Genomic DNA, 23,841 nt, shown 5'->3' on the forward strand with positions numbered 1-23,841 from the left:
GTCCACTTGGCGGATCGGACCGCCGCCTCAAAACGGCAGGCGAATGCACTCCAATCCCCGCCGATTGAGAATTCCTTAACCGTCGTCAGACGATGGCTGCGGGTCCCCGAGTCGCCGTCTCCCGCTGCAGGTGTTCCACGCAGTGGCGACAAGATGGCGTCTCCATGTGGCAGGGGCAAGATGGCGGCTTCCTGCGGTGAAGGCGACAAAATGGCGGCTTCCCGCCGTTCGTCCCCGACCACGCCCAAGATGGCGGCGTCGTGTCGCGTGTCGGAGAGGGCGGGAAGCGTTGCACAGGCCGCAATGGCGGATGGCTCGGCCCCACTCGAAGGCTCCCCGCTTAAGCGATCACCAGGGTGAGTAATTGCAGCAAAACGGCCTGCAACAAATCCAGCTGGACTGCGACGTGTCGCCAGCCGTCCTCGACGCCCGTCGACGCAGGCGGCCCGGCCACCCCGACGACATCCTGTACTCCTGTCGTGTCGCTCGCCGCCACTTCGCCCACGCCCTCCATGGTCGGGACTGCTACCGCCGGAGGAAGATCCTCTTCGTCTTCTGAAGATGGTGTCGGTATATTCTTTTTCTTGAGGTGTTTAGACATCACGTTCCGCTTCTGACCCCAGTGTAATAAACGACTCTGTCAGGCTTTCTTGGTCTCCGTTGTGTCGTTTATTAGGTTCTTCGTACTGCACCCCTCCGCGCACGCTCCGTGTGGGCCGCACTCTGCTGGTGGCCGCTCCGCTCCCTCCGTGTGCCCCGCACACACCGTTAGTCACTTCCTAGCTACGTGTGCCCCGCACACTCGGCTAGTGCTCACACCCCTCTAGCCCCGTCGCCGCACACCACGTGGCAGATGGCGCCGCTGCTCCCGTTCCGCCAAACGTGGCTCCCCCCTCTTCTCACTCCGTTCCAACCCCCGATCTCTTCCGGCTCTCTCCCTATATCCTTCCCATCACGTGACCCTGACTCCTCCTTCCCGTACTGCCCCCGCCTCCCATTGGAGCCGAGATGAGCAGTGGCTCCTCCCACACGCTCCGTCGACCCGGCTCCGCCCCCCAATGCTCCGGCCCGCATGATTGGCGCGGACGCCAACAACCACCCCGTTTATGCTCGCATTACAATTAGATCACCGTTCTTTCCCCTAATGATGGTAATAGGTGTGGCGCTGCAAGTAACTTGTTTTATGGAGTTAAATAAGGGTTTGTTATCGTGGGCCATTGAGGCAGACTCTCCTCAGCAACCTGTGACCACCACCCATTCTTGCATTGCAGCGCCTCACGGCTCTCCGAACCTTCAAGCTAAGGCTGCGGTAGACGATGAGAGTGGGCCTGTCGCTTTTTCTCGACCATCCTAAACACCTCCTCTGTCAGCCAGGGTCTCCGGGGAGGTCTGGACCGTGTACCCAAAGCAGCCATTGCAGCTGCATGAGTCACAGTCGTAAACCTCGCCCATTTACCCTCGACATCTAGAGGAGTGGGGGACGATGCCAACCCCAACCGCAAGGAATGATGAAATTCTCGCTTGCAACTTTCATCAGTTAGCTGAGACCAGACCACCTTAGGTTTGAATGGGGTCCTGGGTGTACACCCACCACCAGATTGGAAGAATGGCAGGTGCATCTTACAGATGACAAGTCGATAGTCAGAGGGCAGATCAGCTCCACGGTAGGTCCTGGTGTCAAGGACATGGGCCCGCATCCGCTGTTCCGTCACTATGTAGTCCAGAAGATGTTCTTGCTTGGACCTGGCGTGCATGCGCCAATGCCGGAACAGCGTGTTGGTAATTACAAGCCCTTGGGCTGCACAAAAATCTAGCAGCCTCCTGCCGTTGTTATTGAGCTGAATCTGGCCCATGCCCTCCAATCACTCCAGACCAGGTGCCAGCATCATAACCAACTCGGGCATTGAAGTCACCCAACAGGATGACTCTATCCCGAGTGGCCACTTTAGCTAGCACCTGTGACAGGAGGTCATAGAAGGCATCTGACTCATCGGCCTTGCCTGCATCCCTCCACATATATTCATCTTCGGTGGGGGCGTAAGTAACCACGACCACCACTCCTCACCTCCGGTTGATGGGAAGGCGAGCCCAAAGTAGCCTGGGGCTTACAGCTTCTCACACCTCACCGCCATGCTCCCACGCCCCCTTCATTCTTTTATTCAGAAGAAGAGCCACACCCTGTTGTTTGGCAGTCTCCTGCCCCGAGTAGAGGACTGTCCACCCCTCATGGTGGCAGGAGCCAGAGCCGGTCCACCGGACCTCCTGAATGCCACAGTCGGTACCGTTCCAGCTCCCGACAAAGGAGTGGCAGCCTCTCCTCCGCAGTGAGCGTTCGAACATTCCACGTGGCCACCCTCAGTGGCTTTTCGTTGTTTCTGACGGAGCCCCGAGGGTGAAGATTCAATCTCCTGGCTCCGCCAAATGGGTTTTGGCCAGGAGATGTCAATGACGCCTGTCCCCCCGGGGCCTCCGGCACAAGCTTATTAATTAGATATTTTCCACGTGGTTTTGTGGTAATTTATTGAAAGGTGGAGGGGTTACCAGCCCCTGCATACTGTTGTTGATGTTGTTGTTGATGAAGTTATCGTGGTTGATGTCGTTGTTGTTGTGGTTGTGGTTGTTGTTGATGTTGTTGTTGATGATGTTATCGTGGTTGATGTTGTTGTGGTTGTTGATGTTGTTGTTGTTGTTGTTGTGGTTGATGATGTTGATGTTATTGTTGATGTTGATGTTGTTGTTGATGCTGTTATCGTGGTTGATGTTGTTGTGGTTGTTGATGTTGTTGTTGTTGTGGTTGATGATGTTGTTGATGTTGTTGTTGATGATGTTATCATGGTTAATGTCGTTGTTGTTGTGGTTGATAATGTTGATGTTGTTGTTGATGTTGTTGTTGTTGTGGTTGATGATGATGATGATGTTGTTGATGTTGTTGTTGATGATGTTATCATGGTTAATGTCGTTGTTGTTGTGGTTGATAATGTTGATGTTGTTGTTGATGTTGTTGTTGATGATCTTATCATGGTTAATGTCGTTGTTGTGGTTAATGTTGTTGATGATGAAAATGTTGATGTTGTTGTTGATGTTGTTATCATGGTTAATGTCGTTGTTGTTGTGGTTGTTGATGATGAAGATGTTGATGTTGTTGTTGTGGTTGTTGTGGTTGTTGTTGTTGTCTGCAGGGCTTCCTGAGCAAGCGCTTGAAGCGCACGAAGAGTCACAGCAAGTTGGAGCGAAGCAGCCTGGGTTTACGCGGGCTGCTGACGGGAGGTGGTGGCGGTGGTGGTGGTGGTGGCGGTGGTGGTGGTGGAGGTAGTGGCGGTGGTGGTGCCTTCGACAGTGAAAGGTGCGTCGTGTGTACCGTGTACTGTGTGTGTGTGTTGTGTGTGTGTACTGTGTGTGTGTGTATTGTGTGTGTACTGTGTGTGTACCGTGTGTGTACCGTGTACTGTGTGTGTGTACTGTGTACTGTGTGTGTGTATTGTGTGTGTGTGTGTACCGTGTGTGTGTACCGTGTGTGTGTACTGTGTGTGTGTGTTAGTGCCACTCGCTAACAGCCCTTGCCCCTGCATCGTGTTGAAGGCTACGCGGGGGATCTTTGTGCCCTGCGTGCGTTGTGTGCGGGGCAGGCCGCTGGCGATGTCGCGACTCACCGAGTCTCACTCGCACGAGTCTCTGCTGAGTCCCAGCCGCGTGGAGACCCTCAGCCTGACGGCTGCACCAGCAGCAGCAGCAGGTGATGGTGGTGATGGTGGTGGTGGTGGTGATGGGGGCGGTGGGGAGCCAGCGCTCATCAAGCCACTCCACAGCAGCATCCTGGGGCAGGATCACTGCTTTGAGGTTCCACGCACACACAGCATCACACACACATTCACACACATTCGCACGCACACGCACACACTCATTCACACACACACACATTCACACACACGCACACGCACACACACGCGCACACACTCATTCACACACTCACACGCACACACTCACACGCACACACACTCATTCACACACTCACACGCACACACACTCATTCACACACACACACGCACACACTCATTCACACACACACACACTCATTCACACACACACACGCATACACACACACACACTCATTCACACACTCACACACACGCACACACACACTCACACGCAGACACACACACACTCACACGCAGACACACACACACTCACACGCGGACACACACACACACTCACACGCAGACACACACTCACACGCACACACATACTCGCACACACACACCGACACACAGACACACAGACACACACACACAGACACACACACACGCATGCCATCAGCAAATTATTCTGGTTAGTGATAGTGCTAGTTAGTGATGGTGCTAGTTAGTGCTAGTGTTAGTGCTAGTGATAGTGAACTGCTGCGTGTGCTGCAGGTGATCACGGCTGGCACCAGCAGCAAGGTGTTCTGGTTAGTGATGGTGTTGGTGCTAGTTAATGCTAGTTAGTGCTAGTTAGTGCTAGTGTTAGTGCTAGTTAGTGCTAGTTAGTGCTAGTGATAGTGAACTGCGCGTGTGCTCCAGGTGATCACGGCTGGCACCAGCAGCAAGGTGTTCTGGTTAGTGATGGTGTTGGTGCTAGTTAATGCTAGTTAGTGCTAGTTAGTGCTAGTGTTAGTGCTAGTTAGTGCTAGTTAGTGCTAGTGATAGTGAACTGCGCGTGTGCTCCAGGTGATCACGGCTGGCACCAGCAGCAAGGTGTTCTGGTTAGTGATGGTGTTGGTGCTAGTTAATGCTAGTTAGTGCTAGTTAGTGCTAGTGTTAGTGCTAGTTAGTGCTAGTTAGTGCTAGTGATAGTGAACTGCGCGTGTGCTCCAGGTGATCACGGCTGGCACCAGCAGCAAGGTGTTCTGCTGCCGCTCTGCGACTGAACGAGACCGCTGGATGGAGAACTTGCGACGAGCCGTCCAGCCAAACAAGGTACGTCGTCACCACTCGCTCACTCACCCGCTCGCTCACCCGCTCACTCACCCGCTCACTCACCCACTCACTCACCCACTCACCCACCCACTCAGTTACTCACTCACCCACTCACTCGCTCACCCACTCGCTCACCCACTCACCCACTCACTCACTCACCCATTCGCTATCCCACTCGCTCACCCACTCACTCACTCACCCACTCACCCACTCACCCATTCACTCACCCGCTCGCTCACCCATAAACTCACCCGCTCGCTCACCCGCTCACTCACACACTCACTCACTCACCCGCTCGCTCACCCACTCACACACTCACTCACTCACCCGCTCGCTCACCCACTCACACACTCACTCACTCACACACTCACTCACTCACCCGCTCGCTCACCCACTCACCCACTCACTCACCCACTCACCCACCCACTCAGTTACTCACCACTCACTCGCTCACCCGCTCGCTCACCCACTCACCCACTCACTCGCTCACTCACCCGCTCGCTCACCCACTCACACACTCACCCACTCACCCACTCACCCACCCACTCAGTTACTCACTCACCCATTCACTCGCTCACCCGCTCGCTCACCCACTCACCCACTCACTCGCTCACCCATTCGCTATCCCACTCGCTCACCCACTCACTCGCCCGCTCGCTCGCTCACCCACATACTCACTCACCCACTCACTCACCCACCCACTCACCCACCCACTCACTCACCCACTCACTCACTCACCCACATACTCACTCACCCACACACTCACCCAGCCACTCACTCACCCACTCACCAACAGACTCACCCACAGCGGTGTTGGCACATCGTACCCACCGCACGATCTCTCCCATGGTGATCGTCAGATTCTGGATATTGGTGAAGACAGCCGGCGTGTACAAGTGGCGATGTCTAATTTGTGCAACTTTCATCACCACCACCACCACCACCACCTCCATCACCAACACCACCACCACCTCTGTTGTTACCACCATCACTACCATCTCCATCGTCACCACCACCATCATCTCCATCGTCACCACCACCACGACCGTCACCACCACTGCCTCCATCACCACCACCATCACCTCCGTTGTTACCACCATCACTACTGTCACCACTACTGCCATCATCATCACCATAATTTCGAACTCATTAACACCACCGTTACCACCACCACCACCACTCACCACCACCGTTCACCACTCCCCACCACCACCACCCACTGCCACTACCACCACCGCCACCACCACCACGTCCAGGACAACTGCCGCCGCGTGGAGACCTCCCTGCGCCTCTGGCTGCTGGAGGCGAGGGACTTGGCCCCTGCTGCTGCTGCTGCTGGTGGTGGTGGCGGTGGCCGTGGGCCCCGTCGCTACTTCTGCGAGGTCTGCGTGGACGACCGTCTGTGCGCCCGCACCGCCAGCCGCCCCGCCGGTGCCGCCGGTGCCGCCGAGGGTCCCCGCTGGGGGGAGCACTTCCTGCTGCCGGCGCTGGCGGCGGCGCCGCGCGACCTCACGGTGCACGTTTACCGTGACGCCGTCCCCGGCCCCGGCGCCGCCAAGAAGAAGAAGAAAAAGAAGGACAAGTTTGGGGTGGGGGGGGGCGGCGGTGACGCCGCCGGTGCCGGTGACGCCGCCGCCCCCGCCGACTACGTGGGGCTGGTGAACATCGCGGTGAACGCCGGCGGCGTCGCTAGGCAACTGGTGGAGAAGTGGTACCCCGTGAGCGCCCCGACGCCCGGACGGGGCCGGGCGGCGGTGCCGGCGCTGCGTCTGCGCTGGCGCGTGGAGAGCGCCGTCCTGCTGCCGCTGGAGCGCTACAAGCCCTTCGCCGAGTTCCTGACGGGCGGTGGCGGCGGCGGCGGCACCGGTGGGGGGGGGGCCGGGGGGGGGGCGGCGGCGCTCTGCCGGGCCCTGGAGCCGCGTCTCGGGGCGCGAGCGCGAGGAGAGGTGGCCAGGGCGCTGGTGCACGTGCTGCACAGCACGGGGAAGGCCAGGGTGGGTGGGGGGGGTGTGTGTGGGGGGGTGTGTGGGTGTGTGTGGGTAGGGGTGGGTGGGGGGTGGGTGTGTGGGTGGGTAAGTGTGTGGGTGGGTTGTGTGGGTGGGGGGGGTGTGGGTCGGTGTGTGGGGGTGTGGGGGTGTGGGTGGGTTGTGTGTGTGTGGGTGTGTGGGTGGGTGTGTGGGGGTGTGGGGGTGTGGGTGTGTGGGGGTGGGTGTGGAATGTTTGAACGCTCACTGCGGAGGAGAGGCTGCCACTCCTTTGTCAGGAGCTGGACCGGTACCGCATGGATCTCTGTGGCATTCAGGAGGTCCGGTGGACCGGCTCTGGCTCCTGCCAACATGAGGGGTGGACAGTCCTCCATTCGGGACAGGAGAATGCCAAACAACAGGGTGTGGCTCTTCTTCTGAACAAAAGAATGAAGGGGGCGTGGAAGCGTGGCGGTGAGGTGTGGGAAGCTGTAAGCCCCAGGCTACTTTGGGCTCGCCTTCCCATCAACCGGAGGCGAGGAGTGGTGGTCGTGGTTACTTATGCCCCCACCGAAGACGAACATCTGTGGAGGGATGCAGGCAAAGCCGATGAGTCAGATGCCTTCTATGACCTCCTGTTACAGGTGCTGGCTAAAGTGGCCACTCGGGACAGAGTCATCTTGTTGGGTGACTTCAATGCCCGAGTTGGTCATGATGCTGGCACGTGGTCTGGAGTGATTGGAAGGCATGGGCCAGATCAGCTCAATAACAACGGTAGGAGGCTGCAAGATTTTTGTGCAGCCCATGGGCTTGTAATTACCAACACGCTATTCCGGCATCGGCACATCCACACAACATCATGGATGCATGCCGGGTCCAAGCAAGAACATCTGCTGGACTACATAGTGACGGACCAGCGGATGCGAGCCCATGTCCTTGACACCAGGACTTACCGTTGAGCTGATCTGCCCTCTGACCATAGACTAGTCATCTGTAAGATGCGCCTGCCATTCTTCCACTCCGGTGGTGGGTGTACACCCAGGACCCCATTCCTACCAAGAGTGGCCTGGTCTCAGTTAGATGATGAAAGTTGCAAGCGAGAATTTCATCATCGCTTGCAGCTGGGGTTGGCATCGTCCCCCACTCCACCTGATGTCGAGGGTAAATGGGTGAGGTTTAGGACTGTGACTCATGCAGCTGCAATGGCTGCTTTGGGTACGCGGTCCAGACCTCCCCAGAAACCCTGGCTGACAGAGAAGGTGTTCAGGCTGGCTGAGAAAAAGCGACAGGCCCACTCTCATCGTCTACAGCATCCCACGTCAGAGAATGAGGAGGTTTACCGCAGCCTTCACTCAGAGGTTCGGAGAGCTGTAAGGCGCTGCAAGGATGGGTGGTGGTCGCGGGTTGCTGAGGAGATGGAGTCTGCCTCAGTGGCCCGCGATCACAAATCCCTATTTAACCCCATCAAAAAAGTAACCTGCAGCGCCACACCTATTACCATCGTTAGGGGAAAAAACAGTGATCCAATCTCCGACCCCCAGGAACAGGTTTGCAGATTTGCTGAGCATTTTTGTGAGGTCCTGGGGGAGGGGAAATCTTTCAGATAGGAAAACATCATGGCACAAAGTGGGGATAACCCTGCTGAGGCTGCCGTGCCTCAAATATTGGAAGAGGTCACCCCCTGTGAGTGGCTGGCTGAGGTGCCATCTGTTGAGGAAGTACTTAAGGCGATCCGGAGTCTGAGACCAGGAAAGGCACCGGGCAGAGATGATCTCCCAAGCGAAATGCTGAGGGAGGGTGGTGTTAGTGCACAGACTGCCCTATATGACATCATAACAACAGTCTGGACCACTGGATGGGTTCCGCAGGATTGAAAGGATGCCCTGGTGGTCCCCCTCTTTAAGAAGGGGGACCGCACAGACTGTAACAACTACAGGGGCATCTCACTCAAGGTCCTGGCAAAGATTATTCAACATCGCCTTGCTAGGCACGCTGAGGAGAGGCTTGCGGAGCCCCAATGCGGTTTCAGGAAAGGACGGTCCTGTACAGATGCCATATTTTCTGTCCGTCTTCTACAGCAGAGGTGTAGGGAATTCCAACAAGACCTACAGCTCTGCTTTATTGACCTGGTCAAGGTCTATGATACCATCAGTAGGCCTGGGCTCTGGGTTGTTCTTCGTGCTTTCGGAGTCCCTGACCCTCTGCTTACGATCATTAAGGACCTTCATGATGGTGAGCGGGCCCGGGTAAAACTACGTGGCCGGGAGTCAGAGCCTTTCCCTGTACACCTTGGGGTGCGACAGGGATGTCCTCTGGCTCCCAAATTATTTAACATCTATTTTGACCGCGTAGTTCGTGAAGCCTTCAATAGCTGTACCGGGGGAATTTACATTTGGTACAGATATAATGGGAGGCTGATCGATGCCCGGGTGCGATCAACGGATGGCTCCCTATTGGTCAACCACGTTATGTATGCCGATGATTTGGTAACAGCTGCTCATTCAGAGGAGGTGTTGGAGACGCTGCTGCTGATCCTGGAGCGTGCCACTAAGAGTTGGAGATGCCTTACCATCAGCCCCACCAAAACTAAGCACCTGCCTGGGTATTTTGTACCATCGGACACTCCACCCCCACAACTCCCAATCGGTGATGGGGCAGTAGTGGAGAGAGTGGAGAGTTTCCCATACCTGGGCAGTGTGATTATGACCGGCTCCAGTTTAACAGCAGAGGTCTCATTCCGAATCAGTCAAGTGGCAATATCTTTTCATCGGTTGCGTAACGCTGTGTGGATGCTACCTGGTCTGTCGCTCCGCACGAAGCTTCAGGTTTTCTCGGCAACGGTCATTCCCTCCCTTCTATACGCTTGCGAAACGTGGACCCCCCTAATGGAGCATCTTCATCGGTTGGAAACATTTAGGCTGGCCTGCCTACGATCCATCCTGGGTTTAACCAGGCTGGATTGTGTGAGGAGCTCACAAATCCTTGAAAGATCTGGGCAAAGTCCCATCAGTGAGCTCCTCCGGCAGGCAAGGCTGCGTTGACTGGGTCATGTAGCCCGCATGCCCAGCCACCGCATACCTAAACAGCTTTTGTTCGGCCGGATCGAGGGGGCTAAACGGGCGCGGCACGGGCTAGAGAAGAGATGGAGTGATGTGGTACAGGAGGACGTGGAGCTGAGTGGACTTGCCGATGACTGGTACCAGCGGTGTCAAGATCGGCCTCTGTGGAGGAGGCTCGTGAAGGACGCTACTGGGCAGTTGGAGGCAGTCGCCCTCCAACACCAACGGCGGGCAGAGGAGCGACGCTCACAACAACGAGTGGAGCGCCGGGTGGCTAAAGCACAGCAAGTTAGTACAGTAGGAGGCAGAGGTGGTGCATCAGCCAGTCGTCTCGGTAATCTCGGTCAGTCGACCCGTGGCACCTGGGTCTGCCCCATGACCTCCTGCCAGCGGGCGTTCGACACTTTACGTGGCCTCAAGGTGCACATAGCCTGGCACAAGCGTCGTGGTGACGTCACCGCCACTTATTGGCGAATGGCGGTTGTTGTTGTGGTAACGGTGGTGGTGGTGATGACGGTGATGACGGTAGTAGTGGTGGTGATGACGCTGTTGGCGACGTTCCGCAGGACTTCCTCACCGAGCTGGTGATGAGTGAGGTGGATCGCCGCGGCTGCCGCGCCGGCGAGTCTCCGGTGGCGGCGGCGGTGTCGGTGACCCCGGCGGTGACCCCGGCGGCGTCGGTGTCGGTGTCGGTGGACGAGGAGTTTGAGCCGCCGCCGCTGCGCGAGAACTCGCTGGCGGCGAGAGCCACGGAGGAGTTCCTGAAGCTGGTGGGGCAGAACTTCCTGCAGCACGCACTCGGTAGGGCGCGGGGAGGTCAACGGGAGGTCAAGGGAGGTCAAGGGGAGGTCAACGGGAGGTCAAGTGGGGTCAAGGGGGTTCAAGGGGGTCGTAGGGAGGTCACGGTGGGGTCGTGGGCCGATTATTGGGGTCGTGAAGGAGGTCAAGGGAGATCAAGGAGAGGTCAAGTGGTGTCAAGGGGGGTTCAAGGGGGTCGTAAGGAGGTCATGGTGGGGTCATCGGGAGATCGCTGGGGTCATGGCAGAGGTCACGGGGGTCAAGGGGGTCGTAGGGAGGTCACGGTGGGGTCGTGGTGAGATCGTGGGGGTCGTGGCGGAGGTCCAGGGGGGTCAAGGGAAGGTCATGTAGAGGTCGAAGGAGATGTCAACGGGGTTGTATGCAGGTCACGGTGGGGTCGTGGAGAGATCGTGGGGGTCGTGGGGGAGGTCAAGGGGGGTTAAGGGGGCCGTGAAGAGGTCACAGGGAGGTCAAGTTGGGGTCAAGGAGTACGTGAAGGTGGAGTGAGGGGGGGTCAGTCGTGGGGAGCTTGGTGTGTGTGTGTGTGGTGCGTGTGGTGCGGTGTGGTGCGGTGTGTGAGGTGTGTGGTGTGTGTGTGGTGCGTGTGTGTGTGGTGTGGTGTGTGGTGCGGTGTGTTATGGTGTGTTACGGTGTGTGTGGTGCGTGTGTTATGGTTTGTTACGGTGTGGTGTGTGGTGTGTGTGGGGTGTGGTGTGTTACGGTGTGTCACGGTGTGTTACGGTGTGTGTGTTACGTTGTGCGGTGCAGGCGAATTTGTGCGAGCGCTCTACGAGTCGGAGGAGGCCTGTGAGGTGGACCCGGCCCGCTGCTCCGGCTCCGAGCTCCGTGACAATCGCAGCAACCTCACCATGTGCTGCGAGCTGGCCTTCTGCAAGATCGTCAACTCGTGTTGGTGAGCGTCACACCGTACCTCGTCACACCACGTCACACCGCCCTGCACCACACCGCACCTCTGTGTGAGTCTCTGTGTGTGTGTCCCTGTGTGTGTCTGTGTGTGTGTCTCTGAGTGAGTCTCTGTGTGTGTATCTGTGTGTGTGTCTCTGTGTGTGTCTCTGTGTGTGTGTCTCTGTGTGAGTCTCTGTGTGTGTGTCTCTGTGTGAGTCACTGTGTGAGTCACTGTGTGTGTCTCTGTGTGTGTGTCTCTGTGTGTGTCTCTGTGTGTGTCTCTGTGTGAGTCGCTGTGTGTCTCTCTGTGTGTATCTCCGTGGGTGTCTCTGTGTGTGTCTGTGTGTGTGTGTGTCTCTGTGTGTGTGTCTGTGTGTATCTCTGTGTATCTATCTGTGTGTGTCTCTGTGTGTATCTATCTGTGTGTGTGTCTGTGTGTCTCTGTGTGTGTCTCTGTGTGTATCTATCTGTGTGTATGTGTCTGTGTGTCTCTGTGTGTGTGTCTCTGTGTGTGTGTCTCTGTGTGTGTGTCTCTGTGTGTGTGTGTCTCTGTGTGTGTGTCTCTGTGTGTGTCTCTGTGTGTGTGTCTCCGTGTGTGTCTCTGTGTGTCTATCTCTGTATATCTCCGTGTGTATCTCTGTGCACATCTCTGTGTGAATCTCTGTGTATATCTCTGTACACATCTCTGTGCACATCTCTGTGTGTATTTCCGCGTGTGTATGTGTATATCTCTGTGCACATCTCTGTGTCTATCTCCCCGCGCCCCCAGCGAGTTCCCGCGCGAGCTCAAGGAACTCTTCTCCGCCTGGCGCCTGCGTTGCGACGCCCACCGCCCCTCCGAGGGGTCCAGCGTGCCGCTGGCCGAGCGGCTCGTGGCGGCGGCGCTCTTCCGCCACTTCCTGTGCCCGGCCGTCGCCTCGCCGGCACTCTCGGGGCTGGCGCTGGAGCCGCCCGGGGAGCGGACGGAGCGGACGCTGGCGCTCATCGCCACCGTGCTGCAGAAGGTGGCCGCCTTCGGCAGGTGGGTGGGGGGGGGGTGACGTGGGGGGGGGGGGGGTGACGTGGGGGGGGGTACGTGGGGGGGGTGATGTGGGGGGGGGGTGACGTGGGGGGTGGGGGTGACGTGGGGGAGGGGGTGACGTGGGGGGTGGGGGGGGCAGGTAGGTGGGGGGGGGGGGGGGTGACTTGGGGGTGGTACGTGGGGGGGGGGGTTGTGAATGCATCTATACACTATACACTACACTACTATACACTATACACTACACTATACTATACACTACACTATACACTACTATACACTACACTATACACTACTATACACTACACTATACACTACACTACTATACACTACACTATACACTACACTACTATACACTACACTACTATACACTACACTATACACTACACCACTATACACTACACTGCTATACACTTCACTGCTATACACTACACTATACACTACACTACTATACACTACACTACTATACACTACATTACTATACACTACACTACTATACACTACATTACTATACACTACACTATACACTACACCACTATACACTACACCACTATACACTACACTGCTATACACTTCACTGCTATACACTACACTATACACTACACTACTATACACTACACTACTATACACCACACTACTATACACTATTTTCCACTACACTATATACACTACACTAGGAGTTCAACACACACATATACGTTCATATGGGGTGGTGGTGGTTGCTTACACCCCCACTGAAGATGAACATCCGTGGAGGGATGCAGGTGTAGGGGTTATTACGGGAGAAACGGCGGACAACAAACACAGGGCTGTCGGCACTCACATACACGGGGGGTCACACCGACGTCCGCATCAGTTATTGCCCACGCCCCCAGCCCTCGGAGGCGATCCCTATAAAAGGTGGAACCCAAAGAGCTCGAGGCAGTTCGACACGAAGCTGACCAGTGAAGATCCAAGACTCGGAGATTAGGCCCTGGGACTCCCCGGTCTCGCCGTCCTTATAAGGGCCGAGCCGGGTAAGCCAGTGGCGCGGCCCAAGAGCTTCCAGACCGCTGCCCTTATCAGGGCAAGGCTGGTTAGCTGGTGCCGAGATCTGTGCTTGCCAGGGCCAGATCAGTCAGCCTCCCGTAGCCCAGTGGAGGAGGACTGGGGGACAGGACAGAGGGCTTAGTACTAGGGTGGGTTTCCCATAGTACGGGTGAAGGGGCCGATACCCCTTCAACTATTGTATCTGTCCCGGAGTTAATAAACAGTGTGTCTCAACTTCCTCATCGTCTCCTCATCAACTTACTACATCTGGTGTTGGAAGTGGTCCAAGCATGGATACGAGACGGAAGACTCGTGCCCAAGACCCAGGAGAGGATGACGACGAGGGAGGGGCAGTGCAAGACATCGCCGCCGACGTACCTGCACAACTGCTGCCGGCTCCGACATCGGCGGGGTCGTCGGAGAGGGCCGGGACGTCGACTGACGAGTTGGCGTTGGCTCACTCGCGGCTGGCGGAGCTCTTGTATGCAGCGGCCGCTATGCTGGAACAAATAACTCGCCTGGGGCCGGGAGGAGCGACGCGGCGGGAAGATGGACAACGCCCGCCAGAAACTCCCGCCTTTACAACAGCGGGGCGACTCGAAAATCCCGCCACGAAGACAGTAGGGGCGGAGGGAGGAGTCCCAGCTCGTCACGCGGGAGACGGTGCCCAGCCAGCAGCCGCCACGTCATCGGCGGAGGCGGGTCGCGGTGGCGGCCTATCAGGGGTTGAAACGTCACCACCAGCTGACGCCAGCACCGACCATACAGTACGGGGACGCGCTACGGATGCTGCAAGAGACGCTGCAAGAGGATCGGAGACGGAGCCGACATTCCAGCAACGCCTGCCGGCCCTGCAGGTATTTGTTGCAAGCGACGGCGATTGGGGGGGGTTCCAGCGCCGGTTCTTGGCCCACCAAGAGATGGCAGGCTGGTCGGACAACGAGGCGCTGTGTGCTCTCCCGGCGTTATTGGACGGCGACGCCCTGGGCACCCTCACTGCTGCACCCAAGTCGGCACGCTCCACCATTCAGTCGGCGCTGCAGCTGCTGGCCACCGTTTATGGGCCGCCCTCCGATTGTCGCCAGCTCTTCTATGAACGGCAGAAGGGTGATAAGAAATCGCCACTCGCTTATCGCACGGCCCTGCTGTCATTGGCGAAAGACGCTTTCCCGCGTATGGATGAAGAGGGGATCGATGCGATGGTGGCCGAGAAAATTTTGCTGCTGGCTGACGATCTGGACTTCACCATCTTAGCGCAGGACGATGCGGATATGTCATCACTGCGGGCTGCAAGGCACATTCACGCCAATCTCATCTCCCAGCGGAGGAAGGCGAACAAAGCTGCTGCACGACACACCGTGGCGGCAACCTCTTCTGGAATGGAGGGAGCCTTCGCTGCGGATCGTTCTGCAGGATGGCGATCTGCCGAGCGACCGGCTCGGGACGTTCCAAGCCACCGAGACCAGCCCAAGTCCTCTGGAACGCTCGTCGTCTGCTATAATTGTGGCCTCCGGGGCCACGTGGCGTCCGGATGCCGGGCTCCTCGACAGCGCGGTGCGAGACCTGGAGCTGCGGACGGCCCTCCTCACAAGCCTTCGCAACATCCTCGGGCAAGTCATGGCACCCCACATGTTCGGCCTGCACACACACCCACTTTCCTATCACATGGTCCGATACACAATTCTCGGGGGTTGGGTGCTGGTGCGTCGGGTCGCGGCATGTCGGGGAGGGCGCTCCAACCGGGCCAATGGTCCGAGTTGGCTCACCGAGTTGTGGCTGCATCAGCGGGGTCGTCCGTTGTCGCGGGGCATATTGACGGGGTGGAGGTACGGCTATTGGTCGATACGGGAGCTTCGGCAACTATCATTTCAGATTTGATTTATAATATCCTGCCCGTTCAGAGTCGCCCGTTGCTCCCTGTCGATATACCGTTTTACGCTGCGAATGGGGGCTCGTTGGGTATTATCGGTCAAATTCGAGCGCAAATTTCGATAGGGGACATTAAACTATCTGGCCCGGTGTTCGTCTCCTCCTCGCTGGCTATTCCGTGCCTGTTGGGGACAGACTTTTTGGCCAAATTGCCCATCAAAATTCTGATTGACCAGCAATGCATCGAGCTTCCATCGGGCCGACGTATGACGTTCCTACCTGCCACCCCTGCCTTGCGTGTTGCCTGTGCTACGGTACAGGCGCTTGTTGCTCGGACGGTGCGTGTACCCCCGGGGGCACAGATGTTGGTACCCCTGCGCTTGCGTCGACCGTTCGATAAAGGAGTCTCTGACCGGGGCGTTATTTTGGGACCATCTAGAGCCGGGGTGAGTGGGCCAGATCTGGTGACGGCCTAGACTATTGTTAAAGGGGATGGGGACCCATTTATCGCGGTCCTCAATGTCGGGACACGGACGGCAGTGGTTTCGCAAGGTACCGTATTCGCACATGCGGTTCCGGTACCTGCGGAAACGCCGATCATTGGCCAGGTGGCCACCGATTCTCAAACGCGATTAGCCTCAGACGCTGACGAGGTTTGGCTGGATGCGTTGTGTGCTGAGTCACCTGACCTGTCTGACGCACAACGTGCTAGATTACGCGCCTTATTGCGAGAATTTTCCGACGTCTTCAGTAAACACAAATACGATATCGGATGTACCAAATTGCTACGCCACCATATTGACACCGGTGACAACGCTCCTATCCGCCAAAATCCTTTTCGGTTAAGTCCCGCCGAAAAGGATCATGTCAAATCGGCTGTAGATGACATGTTGAAATCGGACATCATTTCTCCCTCGACCAGCCCTTGGGGTGCACCCATAGTGTTGGTCAAAAAGCACGACGGGTCCCTAAGGTTCTGCGTTGATTTCCGGCGATTAAATAAGATCTCGGTGGCCGATGCTTATCCGCTTCCTCGAATGGACGAATCGCTGGATGCCCTCGCGGGATCGCGATTCTTTTCCACTTTGGATTTGCTCTCAGGATTTTGGCAACTTCCCTTGGACGACGAATCTAGGCCCAAAACAGCTTTCCGAACGCCGCACGGCCTCTTCCAATTCAATCGCTTACCCATGGGATTACACTCTGCTCCCGCGACGTTCCAGCGCCTGATGGAATTGGTCCTCGCTGGCTTGCAATGGGAGGTGTGTTTGATTTACCTGGATGACGTTATCGTATTCAGTAAGACGTTCGAGGAACACCTTGATAGGCTTCGGGCCGTCTTTCTCAAAATGCGCGCTGCTAATTTGAAATTCAAGCCACAAAAGTGCCATTTGCTGCGCGAATCTGTTAAATATTTGGGTCACATCGTCGGCCGGTCAGGTATCTCAACCGATCCCGCCAAAACGCGTTGTGTCAGCTCCTGGCCTATTCCCACCTCAGTGGGGGAGGTTAGAAGCTTCATCGGCTTTGCTTCATATTACCGCCGGTTTGTTGCGGACTTTGCTTCCATCGCTAAGCCACTACATGCCTTGACGTCAAAAAGGGTCAAATTTCATTGGGGGCCGGTGGAGAACGCCGCTTTTGTCTCTCTTCGGGATGCCCTGGTGGGGGCCCCGCCGTTAAGCTACCCCGATTTTTCCATGCCGTTCGTGCTCGACACGGACGCAAGCAATACCGGGATTGGAGGCGTGCTGTCACAAATTGTGGGTGGCGTGGAGCGCGTTGTGGCTTATGGTAGTAGAGTACTGTCCCCGGCCGAGCAGCGGTACTGCGTCACCCGCCGCGAACTGTTGGCTATCGTGTTCTTTATCCAACAGTACCGGCCATATCTGTACGGCCGGCATTTCACCGTCCGTACAGATCATGCAGCGTTGCAGTATGCCCTACGAATTAACCAGCCATCGGGGCAGTTGTCCCGATGGCTCGAGATCATGCAGGATTTCGATTTTGAGACAACTTACCGGAAGGGGATTCGCCACACCAACGCCGATGCCCTATCACGCCTGCCGATCACCCCGGATTGCACTTGTTTCTTGGGTTCGGGCCGTTGCAAATCGGCAAGTGACGGCCGGGATCGGGTTCTTGCGGCCGCAGTTGATACTCCTTCGGACGCTGGTCCTATTTCGGAGGGTGGGAGTGATTCCCTACTTGGCTTGTCAAGTACTGAGTGGGGTCGCCTCCAAATGGAGGATGCGACCCTCCTGGCGCTACGACGTCACACGGAAGGATCAGGTCAAGGGAAGTCGGGCGTTGACTCATGGGGGTGGTGCCAGGGCTTACTCATGCATTGGGACGGGACGATCCGCCGTCACAGGCTGGTGGTGCCTTCCACGTTGAGGGGTAGGGCTGTATGGGCTGCTCATGAACGGCTCCTGCACCTGGGTACCCTCAAAACACTTGCCATGCTCCAGCTTAATTACTTTTGGCCGGGCATGGCAAGAGACGTGGACGATCTGCTGCGGTCCTGTACCCAGTGTGCACAACGGAAGCCGCCGGCGAAGGGAGCCAGTCCACCGCTCCAGTCCATTTCGGTCACCCGGGTTAACGAGCTGGTCGCCCTTGATATTTTGGGACCGTTTCCTTCCACGCCGAGGGGTAATAAGTACCTGCTGGTTGGCGTGGAATATTTCACGCGATGGCCTATGGCTTGGCCCCTCGCCAACCAGTCCGCAGCGGCCGTTGCGGAGGCTTTTGTTCAGGGCTACGTCCTCGACAAAGGCGCTCCGGAACGGTTGTTGACCGATCAGGGAAAGAATTTCACTAGTACCCTTTTACACGAGGTATGTGGCCTTCTGGGTACAAAGAAAGTTCGTACCTCACCTTACCATCCACAAACGGATGGGATGGTGGAACGCTTGCATAGGACTCTTACGTCCATGCTATCCCACCAGGTATCTGAGTCCCAAAACGATTGGGATCTACGGATCGGGGGAGTCCTGGCGGCATACAGGATGGCTCCTCACGCGGCGACCGGGTTCTCGCCATTTTTTTTGATGTATGATCGCGAGGTTGACCCGCCTGTCGCGACTCAGCTGACGATTGCCGCGCCTCATGCTAAGTCGAAAATCGCCGACCATGTTAAATTTAACATCCTTCGCTTGGCGGAGGCACGGCAGGCGGCCATGCAAAACTCTGACTCTCGCCAGAAACAAAACGAGAGATTGCGGTCGCGCCGGACTCACTCGCACGAATGGCACCCGGGCGACCGAGCATGGTTGCACTGCCCTCAGGTGCCATTGGCCACCTCGGCTAAGTTGTTGCGACCATGGAGGGGCCCCGTTGAAATTGTGCAGGTTGTGCGGCCTCAATGTGTGCGCATTAAGTGGGGGAAGCGTCGGTGGTTTGTGCACCCTTCACGGTTAAAGCCATTTTTTGCTCCGCACGCTTCCTCCCACGTAAATGGCCGAACATGTGGGGAGTCCTCTGACTCCGGGGGGGCGGGATCGATGCCAGCCTCTGATCCACTAATGACTGTCCCGTCTTCAGGAGCCCCAGGACTGAAGCCCTCTGGGCTGCCAGCCTCCCCCGTGGGGGGCGGCGCTGGCACGTCCGGGAAACCGGACGACCAGGCACCTGCTGATGCGACACCTGCCACTGACTCTACCAAGCCGGCCCCTTGTGACGGGCCCGCTGCACGGACTCGCGCCAAAACGCGCCGGTTGTTATGATTAGCTTTCCGCGCGTGTTCCGTTGCTGCGGAACCCGCTCATTGTATATATGTTTTTTTAATGGTTGTATGTGTGTGTAATAACGATGACCACGCTATCTGCTTGTTGCTTGCTGTCCATGTAAGTGTGTGCGTGTGTTGGGAATGGACGGAGAGTCTGCTGTGGTTGCTGAGTTTCAAAGGGAGTGTGTGCGCTGCTTCGTGGAGTTGTTATCTTGATGGTAAAGTTAATTATTAACGTGGGAGCGTCGGGTATCCTGTGCTGTACCATCTCGTGGGTCACCGTGCGCGATGGGCTTAATTGAAAAAAAAAAAATGTTTGGGCTGTATTATGCTGCGAGGTGCTGTGTGCGATGCGGTCGTTGCATGAGAGGGAATAACTGTGTTGTGGTTGAAAAGTTACGACGGGATTGATGGTGTGTTGGTCGCCTGCAGATTTGCTTGCTATTGTGCTTCAATGTACGCGTGTGATCGCGATATGCTGATTGCATGTGCTGTTATACCGTTCTGTATATGTGTTGCGGTTCCGGGTGGGGGGTTTTTTTTTTTAGGGAACCATCGGTTGATGTTACGCTTGTTCTTGTTATTGTTACTGTTACGAGGCACACGTGTATTGACGGTGTTAATCTTTATTCTTGGGGGTTGAGGGATTGTTGCAGCCGGGACGGCTGCGAGCTGTACAGGGGGGGGTGATGTAGGGGTTATTACGGGAGAAACGGCGGACAACAAACACAGGGCTGTCGGCACTCACATACACGGGGGGTCACACCGACGTCCGCATCAGTTATTGCCCACGCCCCCAGCCCTCGGAGGCGATCCCTATAAAAGGTGGAACCCAAAGAGCTCGAGGCAGTTCGACACGAAGCTGACCAGTGAAGATCCAAGACTCGGAGATTAGGCCCTGGGACTCCCCGGTCTCGCCGTCCTTATAAGGGCCGAGCCGGGTAAGCCAGTGGCGCGGCCCAAGAGCTTCCAGACCGCTGCCCTTATCAGGGCAAGGCTGGTTAGCTGGTGCCGAGATCTGTGCTTGCCAGGGCCAGATCAGTCAGCCTCCCGTAGCCCAGTAGAGGAGGACTGGGGGACAGGACAGAGGGCTTAGTACTAGGGTGGGTTTCCCATAGTACGGGTGAAGGGGCCGATACCCCTTCAACTATTGTATCTGTCCCGGAGTTAATAAACAGTGTGTCTCAACTTCCTCATCGTCTCCTCATCAACTTACTACACAGGCAAGGCCGATGAGTCAGACGCCTTCTATGACCTCCTGTCGCAGGTGCTGGCTAAAGTGGCCCCTCGGGATAGAGTCATCTTGTTGGGTGACTTCAATGCCCGAGTTGGTCATGATGCTGGCACCTGGTCTGGAGTGATTACAAGCCCATGGGCCAGATCAGCTCAATAGCAACGGCAGGAGGCTACTAGATTTTTGTGCAGCCCATGGGCTTGTAATTACCAACACTGTTCCAGCATCGGCGCATCCACACAACATCATGGATGCACGCCAGGTCCAAGCAAGAACATCTGCTAGACTACATAGTGATGGACCAGCGGATGCGAGCCCATGTCCTTGACACCAGGACCTACCGTGGAGCCGATCTGCCCACTGACCATCGACTAGTCATCTGTAAGATGCGCCTGCCATTCTTCCACTCCGGTGGTGGGTGTACACCCTGGACCCCATTCAAACCCATAGTGGCCTTGTCTCAGTTAGCTGAGGATAGTTGCAAGCAAGAATTTCACCATCGTTTGCAGCGGGGGTTGGCATTGTCCCCCACTCCTCCTGATGTCGAGGGTAAATGGGCGAGGTTTAGGACTATGGCTCATGCAGCTGCAATGGCTGCTTTGGGTACGCGGTCCAGACCTCCCCAGAGACCCTGGCTGACAGAGGAGGTGTTCAGGATAGTTGAGAAAAAGCGACAGGCCCACTCTCATCAGCTACAGCATCCCACGTTGGAGAATGAGGAGGCTTACTGCAGCCTTCGCTCGGAGGTTCGCAGAGCCGTGAGGCGCTGCAAGGACTGGTGGTAGTTGCGGGTTGCTGAGGTGACCCGCGATCACAAATAGCTCTTTACTCCATAAAAAAGTAACCTGCAGCACCATACCTATCACCAACAATAGGGGAAAGAACGGTGATCTAATCTACAACCCCCAGGAACCGGTTTTCATATTTGCTGAGCATTTCTCTGAGGTCCTGGGGGAGGGGAAATTATTCTGCCTGGAAAACATCATGGGGCAAAGTGGGGATGACCCTGCTGAGGCTGCGGTGCCTCAAATATTGGAGGAGGAAGTCACTCCCTGTGAGTGGCTGGCTGAGGTGCCATCCATTGAGGCACCGGGCAGAGATGATCTCCCAAGCGAAATGCTGAGGGAGGGTGGCGTTTGTGCACACACTGCCCTGCATGACATCATAACAACAGTCTGGACCACTGGACGGGTTCCATAGGATTGGAAGGATGCCCTGGTGGTCCCCCTCTTTAAGAAGTGGGACTGCACAGACTGTAACAACTACAGGGGCATCTGACTCCTCAGTGTGCCGGGAAAGGTCCTGGCAAGGATTATTCAACATCGCCTTGCTAGGCACGCTGAGGACTGGTTTTAGACCAGGGCGGTCCTGCACAGATGCCATATTCTCTGTTCGTCTGCTACGGCAGAGGTGTAGGGAATTCTAACAAGACCTACATCTCTGCTTTATTGACCTGGTCAACGCTTAAGATACCATCAACAGGTCAGGGCTATGGGCAGTTCTTCATGCCTCAAAACTCACAATCATTAAGGACCTTCCTGATGGTGAACAGGCCCGGGTAACACTACGTGGCCGGGAGTCAGAGCCTTTCCCTGTACACCTTGGGGTGCGACAGGGATGTCCTCTGGCTCCCACATTAATTAACATCTATTTTGACAGCGTAGTTCGTGAAGCTTTCAATAGCTGTACTGGGGGAATTTCCATTTGGTACAGATATAATGGGAGGCTGATCGATGCCCGGGTGTGATCAAGGGATGGCTCCCTATTGGTCAACCACGTTATTCATAATCAACGATTTTTGGGTTTAGATCGCGTTTATTTATAAATGTGTCGTAACCTTCCACCACCCGACACGACCAATCAGTAAAAATGTGTCACGTTGACAAAGACAAATAGTTCACTGCTTTAGCCCACCGGTGTGTTGAAGCAACAACATTTACAATTTGAGTACGACGTTTCGCTGGTAATTGCAATCAGCATCATCGGGCAATTCGCCAGAATGGTGAGGCTCTCCTGTGTCTCCCGTTCTTATATAGAGCAGCAGCAGGGTGACGTCATCATTAACTCATTAACTCATCAGGTGCAAAGATTCAAGGGGGGAGTGATTGTAATTATATACTAGATTAGTAATCAGGCTATTGTTACGATGCGAGTTGTAGATTAGTAATCATTTGGAATGTGTTTTATTGTGATTATGCTACATTAGTAATCAGTTAGTGGTTGTTTCCCTTATAAGTAATTGTAATGTATCTTATTTAATAATACGCTTCCAGGCCGCACTAAGCCTATAGCTGTCTGAGCGATTAAAGTTATTTCTGTTTCTCTCAATTTCAATCGATTCTCTAATTAGTCTTTGCCAGTAGTAACTAGTTTTACACAACACTTCCACGTTGTCAAAATCAATTGAGTGTCCCTGTTGGCATGCATGTTCTGCTACTGCCGACAGTTGTGTTTGTGATAGTTTAATATTTCTCTGGTGTTCTTTTAGTCTTACACTAACGTTACGCCCTGTCTGTCCAATATAGCATCTACCACATACACAAAGACTAATTAGAGAATCGATTGAAATTGAGAGAAACAGAAATAACTTTAATCGCTCAGACAGCTATAGGCTTAGTGCGGCCTGGAAGCGTATTATTAAATAAGATACATTACAATTACTTATAAGGGAAACAACCACTAACTGATTACTAATGTAGCATAATCACAATAAAACACATTCCAAATGATTACTAATCTACAACTCGCATCGTAACAATAGCCTGATTACTAATCTAGTATATAATTACAATCACTCCCCCCTTGAATCTTTGCACCTGATGAGTTAATGAGTTAATGATGACGTCACCCTGCTGCTGCTCTATATAAGAACGGGAGACACAGCAGAGCCTCACCATTCTGGCGAATTGCCCGATGATGCTGATTGCAATTACCAGCGAAACGTCGTACTCAAATTGTAAATGTTGTTGCTTCAACACACCGGTGGGCTAAAGCGGTGAACTATTTGTCTTTGTCAACGTGACACATTTTTACTGATTGGCCGTGTCGGGTGGTGGAGGGTTACGACACATTTATAAATAAACGCGATCTAAACCCAAAAATCGTTGATTATGAATAACATTGGTCGCGAAAGCCTACGTGTTAAACCAATCACGTTATGTACGCCGATGATTTGGTAATAGCTGCTCATTCAGAAGAGGAGTTGGAGACGCTGCTGCTAAGACTGGAGCGTGCCACTAAGAGGTGGGGCCTTACCATCAGCCCCACCAAAACTAAGCACCT

The 23,841-nt window shown here is 55.4% G+C and overlaps 1 protein-coding gene across 2 annotated transcripts in view; it reads left to right on the forward strand.

The window, feature by feature from the left end:
• Positions 1-3,184: 3,184 nt before the first annotated feature.
• The window catches only part of LOC133361105 (ras GTPase-activating protein nGAP-like), a 44,112-nt gene continuing 23,455 nt past the window's right edge, over positions 3,185-23,841 (forward strand). For both annotated transcript variants that reach the window (XM_061579936.1, XM_061579937.1), the window contains exons 1-7: positions 3,185-3,343; positions 3,627-3,837; positions 4,851-4,952; positions 6,209-6,946; positions 10,542-10,776; positions 11,542-11,686; positions 12,449-12,700. In XM_061579936.1, coding sequence (XP_061435920.1) covers positions 3,637-3,837; positions 4,851-4,952; positions 6,209-6,946; positions 10,542-10,776; positions 11,542-11,686; positions 12,449-12,700 — 1,673 coding nt within the window. In that variant the 5' untranslated portion in view covers positions 3,185-3,343; positions 3,627-3,636. The remainder of the gene's footprint in view (positions 3,344-3,626; positions 3,838-4,850; positions 4,953-6,208; positions 6,947-10,541; positions 10,777-11,541; positions 11,687-12,448; positions 12,701-23,841) is intronic.

Source organism: Lethenteron reissneri, chromosome 71 (genome assembly GCF_015708825.2).
Source record: "Lethenteron reissneri isolate LAM-NWPU_2019-01 chromosome 71, ASM1570882v1, whole genome shotgun sequence".
Lineage (NCBI taxonomy): Eukaryota > Metazoa > Chordata > Hyperoartia > Petromyzontiformes > Petromyzontidae > Lethenteron > Lethenteron reissneri.